The sequence below is a fragment of the Apodemus sylvaticus genome, chromosome 3 (genome assembly GCF_947179515.1).
Source record: "Apodemus sylvaticus chromosome 3, mApoSyl1.1, whole genome shotgun sequence".
Taxonomy (NCBI): Eukaryota; Metazoa; Chordata; class Mammalia; order Rodentia; family Muridae; genus Apodemus; species Apodemus sylvaticus.
In genome coordinates this window covers 28,349,641-28,363,976 of record NC_067474.1, presented here as the reverse complement: position 1 = coordinate 28,363,976, position 14,336 = coordinate 28,349,641, and the positions used below count along the sequence as shown (strand labels likewise).

Genomic DNA, 14,336 nt, shown 5'->3' with positions numbered 1-14,336 from the left:
AAGACTTTAATGAAGCCAGGAATAAATGATAGCTTGTTCCAATGTGGTACACTGTGGGTAGAAAGACCTGGCAAGATTCCATAACTGTTTAGTAGGTAAAGTTGGAAATGGCAATTGTACTACTATATACTTTTCTATTGCTGTGATAAAACACCATGACCGAGGCAACTACCCTCGTAGGGGAGCATGGCAGCAAGCCGGCACACACGCAGATACAGCACTGGAGCAGCAGCTGAGAGCCCACGTCTCACTCCATAAACAGGAAGCAGAGAGAGCTTCTTTGAAATAAGTCTTTTGAAACCTTAAAACCCAGTGACATGCTTCCTCCAGCAAGGACCTTTATCCTTCCGAAACAGCTACGGAGTGGTTATTAAAAATTCAAATGCCCAAGACTTATTGGGGGCATTTTATCCAAGCTACCGCAGTGACGTAACTCATTGTGTGATTGCCGTGAGTGAGACGACCAATGCTCAAAGGTCACGCTTTCTCCCTTAGACTGGTGTGATGACGTACTTCCTGAAGGATCGAGTGCAAAGTTGGCTGTGAGATGTAGCGCTGTAGCCATTTCCACAAGACAGTCCTCGGTGTGGATGAAATTGTCCCTGGTAAAGATCAAGTGTAAGGGGAATGTGGCTCAGGGGAGAGCTAGGTCATAAATGGGAAAAGAATTAAAGTCTTGGGAAAGTTGTTGAAGTCAGTGTTGCTGAGAGCTCATGTTGGCTGGGTGAGCGGTCCAGAGGCCACGGAGGGCACCTGGAAGGTGGTGATGAGGAATTTATGGAGAATCTGTGAGCTCTGGAGTACAGTTCTGCAAATGACATTTGTTCAGTTGTTGGAGACAGGGAAGGCTGAGTGCCGTGTGGATCCATGATTAGGATTTCAAGGTAGGTGACGTGAAAGCGGGACAGGCAAAAGATTAGCTACACAAGTAGACAAGAATGCTGTTGTAAATATATAAACACTCTCGTCAAATCCAAGGGGTACATTTTACTCATAAACATCTGTTCTCCTTCCCAGTGTTTGCTCTGGATAGCCTCTTGGAAGAGCTGTTGGACCCCAGTAAGGGTAACTTTCAGGCTTTTTCATTTTTCTTTCTTTTTTAAAAAATATATATATTTTTAATTTTATGCTTGCTGGTATTTTACCTGTGTGTTTGTCTGTGTGAGCCCTAGAGCCCTAGAACTGGAGTAACAGACACACATGAGCTGCCATGTGGGTGCTAGGAATTGAACCTGGGTCCTCTGGAAGAGCAGCCAGTGCTCTTAACCTCTGAGCCATATCTCCAGCCCCTTGGGCTTTTTCTTGACACTTAATTTTTTTCAAATAACTTTTCCTAATCCTTTTTTTTTCAATATGGAAGAAGCTCTAATTTTGTTCTTTGGATTTGACAAGGAAGATAAGGCATCTGTTCATTTCTTACAGACTCTTCCAGCGTCCCTATGTCGCGAGTGATTTTCCTTGGTTAAGATCCATAGAAGATGCCTTGTTGCTTCTCCAGGTTATTTTTGAGATCTTGTTTGGTTTTCCCATTTGGGGACTTCCCTTTGCCTGGCTCTAAGACGCTATTCCATATACTCTCATTTTAAGGAAGTGGATAACTTTGGGGCCAGATAGTCACAAGAGGAGGGAAGTACTTAGGGATAAAAACCAATCTTACCTCAGTGGAGGGACAGAGAATAGAGCAAGAGTCAAAGCAAGCACTGGGATCTGAGGGCTGGGGTACAGTACAGGGCACACATAGTAACAGCCAGAAAGCCACAATGAAGAATTTCATTTCTGGTGACATAAGTCACTGCCCATAATTCTGGGCCAGGAGTGACAGGATCTGAACGGTTTTTTTGTAAAGAAGTCAACCGGCTGTGAGTGGCACTGATAGGACAAAGAGAAAACAGAGCTATTGTTCTCAGTTCAAAGGGCAGAAGTGCTCTATAAAGCAGGGATGTCCAGCATTGTAGGGGAGTGCCAGGACAGAGAAAAGGGAGGGGGGAAAGATAGGAGAATGGATGGAGAGAAGAGGACTTATGGGACATATGGGGAGGGGGGAACTGGGAAAGGGGAAAGCTTTTAGAATGTAAACAAAGAATATAGAAAATAAATAAAAAAGAAAATATCAAAAAAATAAAAAATAAAGAAATATATATATACATACATATATATATATAACAGGGATGTGCTGGGGACAGGGAGGTGACCAGCAAGCCCTCCAATCATGTCTTGCCACAGTGATGTTTAGAGAGGTTACTGGAGACACTGTGGCGTGCCTGAAGCATAGTCACGTGGGCTCATAGAATTCATAGGTAATCTACATTAAATTACAATGTGCTTCTCAAGATTAAGAATATTGAAGTCTGGGAGGAGAACTAGGCTTGGGTACTTTGAGCGCCACCTCTCTGGTCTGAAAAAAGAGTCTCCTCTCTGCTCTCTCTGTATGTGTTTATAGGCTGTACACACAGGTATCTCCTTTCTGCCAGGCTTGGCTCTTAGCCTTATTCCGTCTAAGGATCATCTCTTGGGGCATATATTTGGCAGATATGAAGAATTAAGACTTTAGATCACTCTCTGCCTTTTTTCCTTTCTACTACTTATGGAGAGCGTGAGAGGGATTTTCAGTATAATTTTTTTTTTTTTGTATTTGTATCCACAAATTATGTCATCAGACAAATAACTCCACAATTTTGATTATATGTATCAGGTTTATCATTCTGTGTTTAATTTTCCAGTGGCTGTCAAATCTTATTCATATTCTTTAAAAAATGAGGTGGTTTTTAAATCTAATTTTTTGGATGCCATAGCTCTTGTACTTAAGCTTTATCATCTTCTCAACCGAGTCTTCTTAGAATCCCAGTTCTTATTACAAGTTGGCCCCATGAGCTTTGAGAGGCTCTCGAGTGTGCACAGTAATTTAATGTAGATTTCTTATCTTTGAGTCCATGTGAAACCTCAGCCTTCCCTGTTTACTTTAAACACTGCTTCTCCACACTCCCCTTGCTCAGCTGCCTGTGGCTTTAGGCTGTTTTGAAGTGAACTGTAGCGTGGAGTTGCTTGGTGGGAATCCTGGTATGGATTTATCAAGTCTGGCAAAGGACTTTGCAAATCGCAAAAGCCCGGGTAGAGCTATATTTCTTTGCTGTCCATTTCTTTATCGGTTATTTGCTGAGCGTCAGTAATAAATTACCTCTGATTGGTAATTACTGTGAATCTACTGAGTTTAGAGCTTGCAATATGTAGTTATTTATGTCTTTTTAATGTAAATCAATTTTTATTGATGCTTTGTGGATTTTAACTCACGCACCCAATCCCACTCATTTCCTAGTACTTCCATATCCACCTTCCACCCCAGTAACCTCCTTACAAAAGGAAAAACAAAACAAAATAAAACATTGTGGAAGCTGCTGTGTGTCATGGTGTGTCTAACAGTACACCCTTTTGCCCAAGCATCTTCACTTGCGAATACTCTTTGCAAGGAGTCATTGGTCTGGTTCAAGGCCTCTGGCTTGTGCTACACCACCAATACTGGACCCTCACTGAGACTCCTCTCGTAGGTCCTGCAGCTTTGGATCTGTAGGACTGTCCCCTTCCTGTGCTCCAGTGGCTCATAGATGGGGTAGATGTTGGGGTGGGTCAGCTCAAAGCCCTGGATCTCACCTGGGTGGTAGCTGAGTTGTTCAGCTCTCCCACACTGACCTCACCAATGGCAATGACATCATCACTGTGCAATGGTTGTTGAGAGGTAGGACCAGCTTAGCAAGGTTCTCGGCATCAACATGGCTTCAGGGGGCAGCCCAGACCAAGGACATCTGCATGACGCTGGATGGTACCATGGGCCGTGGGTATCAACACAGACCCCTGCTGCTGTAGGCCTCAGACCCAGACTCGGCCCTCTGCTTGGCGGCAGGTAGCAGTGCAGGCCTTTCATATCAGGCTGTTCCTCACCACTGTCTCCAGTTCTGCCCTCATAGCGCACAAACCACTCTCCTTCTCTTTCTGTCCCCTCTCTCTACCACATACTAGCAACCACCCTCCTGGACAGTGAGGCAGTGAGTGGCCTCTGCCTGCACCTCCAAGACCCAGTTGTTTTTTTATGATTATTAGAATTTTATTTTTTATTACATATATTCTTTATTTGCATTTCAAATGTTGTCCCCTTTCCTGGTTTCCCCCCATAAACCTCCTAACCCATTCCTTCTCCCCCTGCTCACTTATCTACACATTCTCACTTCCCTGTCCTGGCATTTCCATACACTGGGGCATTGAGTCTTCTTAGTACCGAGGGTCTCTCCTCCCTTTGATGTCTAACAAGGCCATTCTCTGCTACATATGCAGCTGGAGCCATGGGTCCCTCCATATGTACTCTTTGGTTGGTGGTTTAGTCCCTGGGAGCTCTGGTTGGTTCATATTGTTCCTCCTCCTATGGGGCTGCAACCTCCTGCAGCTCCTTGGGCAACCTTCTCTAGCTTCTCTATTGGGGACTTTGTGCTCAGTCCAATGGTTGGCTGAGAGCATCCCACTCTGTATTTGTCAGGCACTGGCAGAGCCTCTCAGGAGACAGCTATATCAGGCTCCAGTCAGCAAGCACTTGTTGACATCTATAATAGTGTCTGAAGATCCAGTTCTTAAAGGTAACAAAGCCTGAAATAGTTTTCAGTGGTGATCGTCTCCGCTCTTTATAGGACTGATTTACACATAGACCACGTGGTGAAGGTAGGGGAGCACCGATGGCTGGTGTTCCATTCTCAGACAGATGGTGCATATTTGAGTCAGAACATAAACCTTGAGTAATAACAGCTAAGGCAGAGCTGGTGTGAACTCTCTAAAAAAAAAAAAAAACCCAGTATGGGAAGTGCTTACCAGGCTACGAGTTGGATATCTAAGCTGAAGAGGGCCAAGTATGACACATTAGGACTTTTGAATACACTCTGGATAAGTTGTATTATAGCCATATTTTAATTTAAAAACCCTGCGTAGGAACAAAAGCTTGTACTAATTCCAAATTATTATTTCAATAATCTACACAAGAGGAAACATCCATCGGGACTCAGATGGAGAGTAGCTGTGTCAGACGGAAGGAGATTGTTATGCAGTGATAGCAAGTATTAAGAACTATTCATTGATCCATTGCTAGAACATAGTGTTAATGGACATATATAGGACATATCTAGTTAATGTGGGTGAAGATGAAAGGGAAAGCAACATTTAGGAGAAGAATGAGCTCAACTTCATGTGCTTGTGGAACTTTTGCCTACACGTTCCAGAGAAGCCAGATGTGGGAGAGTACTGCTGACAGCAGTCGATACAAACATGTTCAAGTTCCTTGAATCCTTCTGTGGTTGTTTGAAGAAGAATGACCACAATAGGCTCAGAGATTTGGATGGTTGCTCACTAGGGAATGGCAGAATTTGAAAGGATTCAGAGGTGTGACCTTACTGAAGTGTGTCACCGGAGGTAGGCTTTTAAGTTTTCATAAGCCCAGTGGCTTTCTTTTCTTGCTGCCTGCAGATTCAGTGACCAAGTTACCCTGGTGCCATGAATTTTCTCTGTTCACTTTCCTAAACCAGTGCTAGCCTTTATTATTTTATTTTACTTTATTTTATTTAGAATATTCAATATTACCATTCCCTTATGTTCTGATATTTCCTTACCACAAATTCTTAATGTGGACTAGGGATGGCAGTGCTAAAAATAATGGCACCACTCTGCACACATGGGCCACCACTACTGTGTGAATTCAGAGTTTCTCTTTGAAACCCTGTGTAATATGTTTGCACATTCCTACACAGGCTCTGGTGTGAAACCTCTTTTAAGACTCCCTCACCCCAGCCCCTACCCCGGGGAGTGCTTGTCAGGTTACATGTTAGAGAATGAGGCCAAAAAGAGCTAACTATGACATGTTAGGACTTGTGAATATACTCTGAATAAGTTGTATTATAGCCATGTTTTTATTTAAAAAACCTACTTAGGAACAAAAGTTTATACTAGAGCTCTCCCCAAACCTGCGGCTCCCAGCCTGTATCACTTTCTTTCAGTCTTCTTTTTTATTGCTATCTTGCCTCAAAACTCAGTTGTCAGATGATCTTGTTCTCCATTTCAAAGAAAAAATGTAAGAGATCATGTCTGGGTCCTTTGTCTATGCAATGCATACCTTCAAATATTTATGGAAGTTGTTAGTCTTTCATCTGAGCACAAAGAACAACATAAGAAAAGACAGGAATATTCAACAACCGTTCTGTGTTCCTCTGATCATTTCTCTTCCAACTCTTTCCCATCATCATGAATCTTTTGATATAGTCCTTTTTGTTCTCACATTTCTTTGTTGGGAGGCGGTGTGCATGTGCAGGATGTGTGGGTTCATGTCACTGTGTACAGTGTGTGTGTGTGAATACACATATATGCAAGTGTGTGTTGGCATTGGGTGCCTTCCTTAATCTTTCTGACCTAATTTTTTGAGACAGGTTCTGTCACTGAACCCAGAGCTCTACCAGTCTAGGTTGGCTGGGCAGTGACTCAAGAGAGCTGCTTGTCTCCATTGGGAGACAGCATCGTGTTTAGAGATGCATACCTCCAGCATGGTACCAGCCAAAGTTAGGTTCCCATGCGTGCATAGTGGCCTCATTACTGATATAGCTGTTGCTATGACCACCACAAATCTATTGCTTCAAACAATCTATACGCATGTGTATTTCTGTGTGGAAATGTACACTTGAGTCCAGGTGTCCTTATAGTGCAGAAGAACATGTCAGATCTCTTGGGGCTCAAGGTAAATGCAGTCGTGAGCTGCCTGACCTGGGTACTGTGAACTGAACTTAGGTTTTCTGCCAAATAAATGCTCTTAACTACTGGGCTATCTCTTCAGACCTCAATCTTAATTTAAAAAGTGAAAATCATTTGCATTTCACTAATGTCTTCCCTTACTAGCCAATCCATTCTCCAGACCAGATAGGTCAGTGACATTTTCTGTTCTGATGTCTTTAAATTGGATTGATAAGCTTGAATACTGTAGATGTTTTTAGCTTGGTAACTCTTTGTCCAGAGTTGTACGGTATTATTGTAGAATGTTTAACAGCATCTTTGACCTTTCCTGACTACTTGTCTGCTGTATATTCTCTGTTGGGTTAAAAGATGTTAGCAAACCCAGCATGGGTTGGGGAGGAGTATCAATGTTGACTAAACTTCTAACACTGGTACTTTGAATAGGCATGCACCAAGACACTGAGAAGCTGTCGTAAATTTTGTTAACACAGCAAAATGTAGCTGATTTTTCTTAATGGAGTAACTGTGGCAGCCAAATAATTTGTTCTCTGAAGAAGCTAGGCTGAGGACACCTAATAATACATAAATAAAAAGGCTCTTAGGGAGTTTATTTTGAAGAATCATTAATGTACATTGATTGTGTGACTCTAGGTTAACAAAACTTTCCTACTTTACATGTGGTAATAAATTTTCTTTCTACCTCCTATCCAAACATGGTGGTCCACACCTTTAATCCCAGCCCTTGGGGGAGGCAGAGACAGGAGGATCTCTGTTATATATAATAGGATAACAATTTGGAGAGCCTGTTATCACTTTTGATGGATATATAGTGACAAAATTGAAGCAAGTAAATAGCCTTTGAACTGTTTTTGTAGATGCATTGATTTTTATCTATTATTATTTTTACTTATTCATGTTACACCCTACTCACTGCCTCTTTTCTGGACACCTCCTTTCACAACCTTTCCCCCATACCCCTCCCCTTGTCCCCTGAGCAGGTGGGAGCCCCCTGGGTATCCCCTCACCCTGGCACATCAAGTCTCTGTAAGGCCAGGCACGTTCTCTCCCACTGAGGCCAGACAAGGCAGCCCAGCTAGAAGAACATATCCACACACAGGCAGCAGCTTTTGGGCTAGCCCCTATTCTACTTGTTCAGGGCCCTCATGAAGACCAAGCTGCACATCTGCTACATGTGTGGGGAGACATAGGTCCAGGCCATGTATGTTCTTTGGTTAGTGATCCAGACTCTGAGAGCCCCAAGGGTCCTGATTAGCTGATTCTGCTGATCGTCCTGTGAAATTCCTTTTCTCCTAGTCTTCCATAAGAGTCCCCAAGCTCCATCCACTGTTTGGCTGTGGGTGTCTGCCTCTGTCTGAGTCAGCTGCTGAGTGGAGCTCTCAAAAGACCTCCATGCTAGACTCCTGTCATGCATGTCCTTTTGGGACTGGGTTACCTCACTCAGGATGATATTGTCAAGATCCATTTGTTTGCCTGCAAAATTTGTGATGTCTTTGTTTTTAATAGCAGAATAGTATTTCCTTGTGTAGATGTACCGTATTTTCTTTATTCATTCTTTAGTTGAGGGACATCTAGGTTGTTTCTATTTTCTGGCTAATAAAGCTGCTGTGAACATAGCTGTGGGTGGCTCCTCACCTTATCTTTTGAGAGAGGATCTCTCACTGAACCTGGAGCTTACCAACACAATCTAGACTTCCTTGTCTGTGAGCTCAAGGACTTTTCCCATCTCTGTTTTCCCTGTTCTAAGATTATAGGTGTATAAGTTTGTGCTTTTTTTTTTTTTTTTGTGTAGATACTGAGAATCTAAAGTCAAGTTCTTAGGCTTGTTTGCAAGTACTTTACCTACAGAGCCTCGTCTTCAACTCCTCTTAAAATGACTATGAGTTTAGGTACAAGTATGAGTTACTATTTACCAGGACAGAAAGAAAGAGAAAAACAATGATTGTGGAGAAAATTAGGGGAAATACATTCTATCTTTGATTTTCTCACACTCAGCACCAGCTTGTGACTGGCATTGGCACCAACTCTCAAAGTTGCTCCTTTGCAATGGATAACACTTGAAACTGAATAGAGAAGGTTGTAATGTCTTTGGTGTGGCCAGGATTCAGTTTGATAGAAAGAGGCCTTGAGTTCTTCATCTAAAAATCATGTGTGTGTATGTGTGTGTGTGTGTATAAACTTCACTGTAACATTGAAAATTTAATAACATTATTCCCCAGAAAGATATATTTAATCAATTATTTTTAATTTGTCTAATCATTGCTATTTTTCAAATCCTTGGCTTGCAATGGCATAAACCTCTCGTTCTTTCATAAATGTCGTGAAATTCTGGGGTGTGACTGAGCCAGCTTATTCTGTCTCATGAGAGTTGGTTTTTCTTTTCAGCTCTATACCCAGTGAATTGAATCAGCCGTGGCAGGGGTGTTTATGCTTTAGAATCAAGACATACTGTTAATCCTGCCTCTCCTTCCCTCTCTCTCCTCTCCCAGTCATTTTCAATCAGCTGAGCCCCCCTTCTCTCTGTGCTTCTCTTCTCCCAGCCCTGCTTGCTTTTTCTGTTTACTAGTGAACCTCTGAAGATCTGATTTCTTTCCTGCTTTATTTTTTCCTAAGGATTTAGTCTCCGAGAAGTAGCTCCTTACATTATAGGCTCTAGCGAAGGCCAACTGGACAGACTATGAACACAAAGGTGTTTCTTATTGTCTATTTCAGTGGTACATTCCAGCAGGGTTTGGATTTTCTTTATAGATTAAGTGTCCCTGTAAACACCCTGCTTCCCCACAGCTTCATGCTGTTTCATTTTGCAGGGCCAAGGTTCTGTCACAAGGTCTTGAATGTACTTGCCAGTCACCAGACCACTGAGCCACACCCACCTCCTCTGAGCCACACCCACCTCCTCTGTCGTTTTCTTCTTTACAGTTTACAATGAGATTTTCAGATTTTTCTTGTCTTCATTAAACAAAAATTGATCTGAGGCATTAGTTAATATTTTTTAGTATGTTTTAGTATGTTTTAGAATTGTTTTCATCATGCTTGGTTTTCTAACACATACTACAAATGTTTCTAGAATTTGATTTAGTAAACCTTATATTGTTATTGACTCTGGGATTGTAAACATGTTTCCTTGGCTATTCAATATTGGAGGATATGATCAGTGACTTTAAAACTCTTAATGTTTCTAACAAATAGAATGTCTCTTATTCATTAAATATTAGTGTAGAATGTACATTCTAAATTATAGTGAACCTTAAGAAGTAAAGTTTACTGTCTTATTTGCAAAAGATCTTTTCTTTTACCAGTTTCAGGATCTAAAGTTGAGGGAGTTCTACTGTGAGGGAAACCCACTCTTCCTGAAGAGGCCAATTGTTGCTCCACAACCTAAAGACCTCTGGACTCTGCGGGTGAAAGTTATGGATAATTCTATAAATGTGTAACACTGGTTCATTAAGAATGCAGATCCTCCATGTATTTTTTTTTTTTTTTAGTTGCTCAAAGAATTCAGAGTAACCTGTGAGATTTCCAGATTGACTCAACAATATAGAGTGGAAAAGTTTTGCTGGATGAAAAGAAAATAGGAATTTACTTTTACTTTACCATTCTAAGTATCTTTTCTTTATGCTAGTTGGCTCTTTATTGCCTCAGATTTATTTCACTTTTCGCCTTTCCTGATGAGAACATCGTTGTGATCTGGCATTCACCATGTCCAGCTCAGCAAAGCTAGTTAACAATACCGAAGTACGGACTAGGGAAGCAGGTGAAGGACTCCTCTGCTCCCAGCCTAGATAAAAAAACACAGGCCCTCCTACTGTTGACCATGAGTCTCTAGCATGAATTTTGATTTATCAGTTTTGTTTGGCTGAACATTACAAGATTGCTTCAGATAGAAATTAGTTTTACTGCTTTTAAAATTGTGTTCTTACCATGAAAGCAATATAGATACATATATAGGAATAGGTAAAAGCCAGATAATATCAGTGGGTAAAAACTGAGAAAACTAGTTAGTGACTCATTACTACATTCCTCTGTGACTCTCTTGTATATTTAGAATATATTTTAAGATGAATTAATACTTTATATGCTACTTAGAGACTCCGGTTTTTAATCCCCTTTTTGGTGAATGTCTTTTTAATAAGATTAAAAACATCAACATATTTTTTAAGCGAATATATGCTACTCTGTTACATCATAATATTTAACAATTTTCTCAATGTTAGATGTTTAGATCATTAATATGATCTAAATTTTTGACTTTACAAATGAACTTTCTAGTAAGAAACACAATCTTGAGGTTCACAGTGTAATCAAATATCCTGCAACAGAGGCTAAACTTACCAGATTCATAGGACATTTCTCTTATGTCCATATTTTCTCTATGAATAATGTTATAGGGAAATAACTGGTTTCCTTTAAGATCAGCTCTTTTCAATTTCCTTTCTGGAGATCATTCTCTTCAGTGTCATTATTTTCTGCTCTTGTATAGAAAAATTGTACTTGAAATTCAAATTGATTAAAATAATTTAAAACTGTCACATTATATTTAAGCCTCCTCAACTTGTTTTTTTACCCCCTTCTTGCATCAAGAATATCAGAGTAATGATTCTAGCTACTAGGCTTTTAGGTTTCTGTTGACAGGTACTGTGCTTATGAACAAGGTAGTTGTTTGTTAACCGTCAAGAGGTAGGTATCTTCATTGCACCCTTTTGTAGATGAAGAAACTAAGAAAGTCTAACTAACTAACTAACAACTAACTAACTAACTAGCAGTCATATAGATAGTTTTGGGGCTTGGGTATTGATACTTAATTCCTATAGTTGGCTTTTAGACCACACACTGCAGTGTTACAAAGAGAGAAGATGCAGAAGGTTCTTGGGATAGAAGACATTTCTTGATTGTGGAAGAAGCAGGCTGAATATTTAATCTGACATGGTAGCTTTATTTCAGAAGACTTTAATTTAAGGTTAATTTTCAAAATTGTAATGTGGAGCAACGAGTTAAGTTTATGTATATATTATTAGTAAATGTACACATGGATACATATATAGGATAGCTATATAGTATAAATGACTAGTTTTACTTATATAAATTATTTAGGTGGTTTTGAACGTACTTCTATGAATTTTTCCCAGAATGATGACTCAAACTGATTATACATTTCTAGGTCATTTCTAGTAGACATTTGGTTAACATTGCTGATTAGCAGTTAAATTGCTTTGGGTTTTAGTGGGTCATAGGGCTTTGAAACTGTCTTTGCCTTAGTAGAGAATTTCTAAAGGATATACTTGTTTAGACCTGCAGTCTATTATTGGTTATAGTAATAGTATCTTTCTTTGTGTTTATCCACATTTCTGAGTAAAAAAAATTATTTTTCAATGATATACATTATTCTTCCAAAGTAATACCTTGACTTCAAGGAGAATGTAAATAACGACTGTAATATAATAATAAATGTAATAATGAATGTAAAAGGAATTAGGTGTCAAGTGAGGCATTGGAATCAGCATGTTTGGGTCCAGAGTCATAAATGGTTAAAAGAAATTGTATGACATAATTTACGGGTCTGTGTAGTCCATAAAATGTTTTTGTTTCTGTTTGAAAGATGAGTCCTTATCTGTGAGTTTTCTGCATACTAGGGCTAGCCACCCAATTTGTCTAATTAACTAATAGCATAGCTCTAAAACAAGCATTTTAACTTGAATTACAAACTGCTCCTCGGAAACAGAGAAAAGGTTACAATAAGCCTCTGATGGTGGAACTCATGACAGTATTAGTGCTTTCAGATTTATTCTCTCTGTTTATTTGGCCATTCCCACACTCAGAAGGTTCTACACATGTCAGGATGCTTTGTCCTGTGATGGTGGCCTTCCAAGATGCTTGTTGTCTGGGAAGCATGGGCATAGCAAGGAGTAGGCCTACAGAAATACATAGGAATTCTATGTTTTCGAAATTTCTTTTCTTTTTCTTTTTCTTTCTTTTGATTTTGGTTTTTTTTTTTGAGACAGGGTTTCTCTGTGTAGCCCTGGCTGTCCTGGAACTCACTCTGTAGATGAGGCTGGCCTCAAACTCAGAAATCTACTTACCTCTGCCTCCTAGAGTGCTGGGATTACAGGTGTGCACCACCACTGCCCAGCTTCGAAATTTCTAAAGACTCCAAGAAGCATGAATTAGGGTGAAGTTTTTATACATATTGATATGTATAGATTCCCAATAATGACTTATAGAGTCTGATATGGACTGTTAGAAAACCCTTCATTTTGGGCAGAAAAGTATGTCCCAAATAGGTTATCCTCATACACTGTTTAAGTTTCAAGCAGAGTCTGTGTAATATTTATACAGGGCTTCCATGTTATATAAACACACATTGCCTCATAAACACAAGTATTATTTTTGCCATGCTGACATACTGCATTGGGGCACTGTTGGACAGTGAGGCAGATGCCCGTTTTCTTTGCTAGGTCAGTGGGGACTTAAGTTTAAATATCATATGCTGTGCTTTACTTGAGTTGATGAGGTTGATGGCAATGGTGGAAGGCAACTTCTTTTTCTTCTTTACCTTTTTATTAGTTAGTGTTATCATTGGAATTAGTCAAATTTCCTGTAGATCAGCATGGTGAAGCTTAACGAAGGTTTACAGTAGGTGTTAGCTTATAGACTCTAATTCTGATGCTCCTTAAGTTATGCAGATTGAGCTGTGTTCTGAGCTCTAGTTTAGATAGGAAGAAATTACAGCCTTGTGAATACAATTGAATCTTTCTGAGTTCAGTTTGAATGTTTGGGTGGCCCGGGCTTATTGTACTGAGAGTTAAAAAAAACTAAGTAAAATGACATGTAATTGTATTAATCAGATAATGTAAATTTATTATGACTTGGAGTTTTATATTTAAGAGACATAAAAATGGTAGAAGGTACCCACTTTAATTGTATGTGTGAAAGAGACATTATATTTTTGCAATGGCAGCAACATGCAAATCATATACATATATATATATATATATATATATATATACACACACACACACATATTTATCGCCATTATATAGTGCTGTAGAATCTTAGATTAATAAACAATAAAGAATTAGACATAATTTTGAACTAGTAAAATAAGAATTAATATAATATCTAGAATTTGAATTAATTTGAAAAACTATTTTTTTTAAATTTAGGAAATAGCAGCAAGATTTGTCCTCTGTCTATTAAATGAAGAAGACCCCTTGATTATGGATGCCATCGAGAGTTACCCAGAGGTCAAGGAAAAACTCTCCAAAGCTAAAAAGTGTGCAATATGCAGAAATCCTTTTTTGTCGGAGTGGCTGGAGTGCGTTTATTTTGTGGCTCCATCGAAGGTAAACAGTGTGTTTTTGTGCGAAAATGAACATAAGTGCTCCTGTGTTGGTCCTTACTAATGATATTTGTACCCAAGGAGAGACTTCGTTGATAGGATTCATGATAAACACATTCAGAAAACTGTTATAATCATTATTCCTCGTTCCATCTGAATTTAAGGTCTTGATCACAATACATATACTCCATCAAAAGTCCTTGAATACAGGGCACGGCAGCACAGACCCCTCGTG

General features: G+C 39.7%; 1 protein-coding gene across 1 annotated transcript in view; it reads left to right on the top strand.

The window, feature by feature from the left end:
- The window catches only part of Lrrc69 (leucine rich repeat containing 69), a 118,028-nt gene that overhangs the window by 63,058 nt on the left and 40,634 nt on the right, over nucleotides 1-14,336 (top strand). Inside the window, exons 6-7 of the mRNA XM_052175433.1 lie at nucleotides 10,065-10,166; nucleotides 13,926-14,105. Of these exons, the coding sequence (XP_052031393.1) occupies nucleotides 10,065-10,166; nucleotides 13,926-14,105 (282 nt within the window). The remainder of the gene's footprint in view (nucleotides 1-10,064; nucleotides 10,167-13,925; nucleotides 14,106-14,336) is intronic.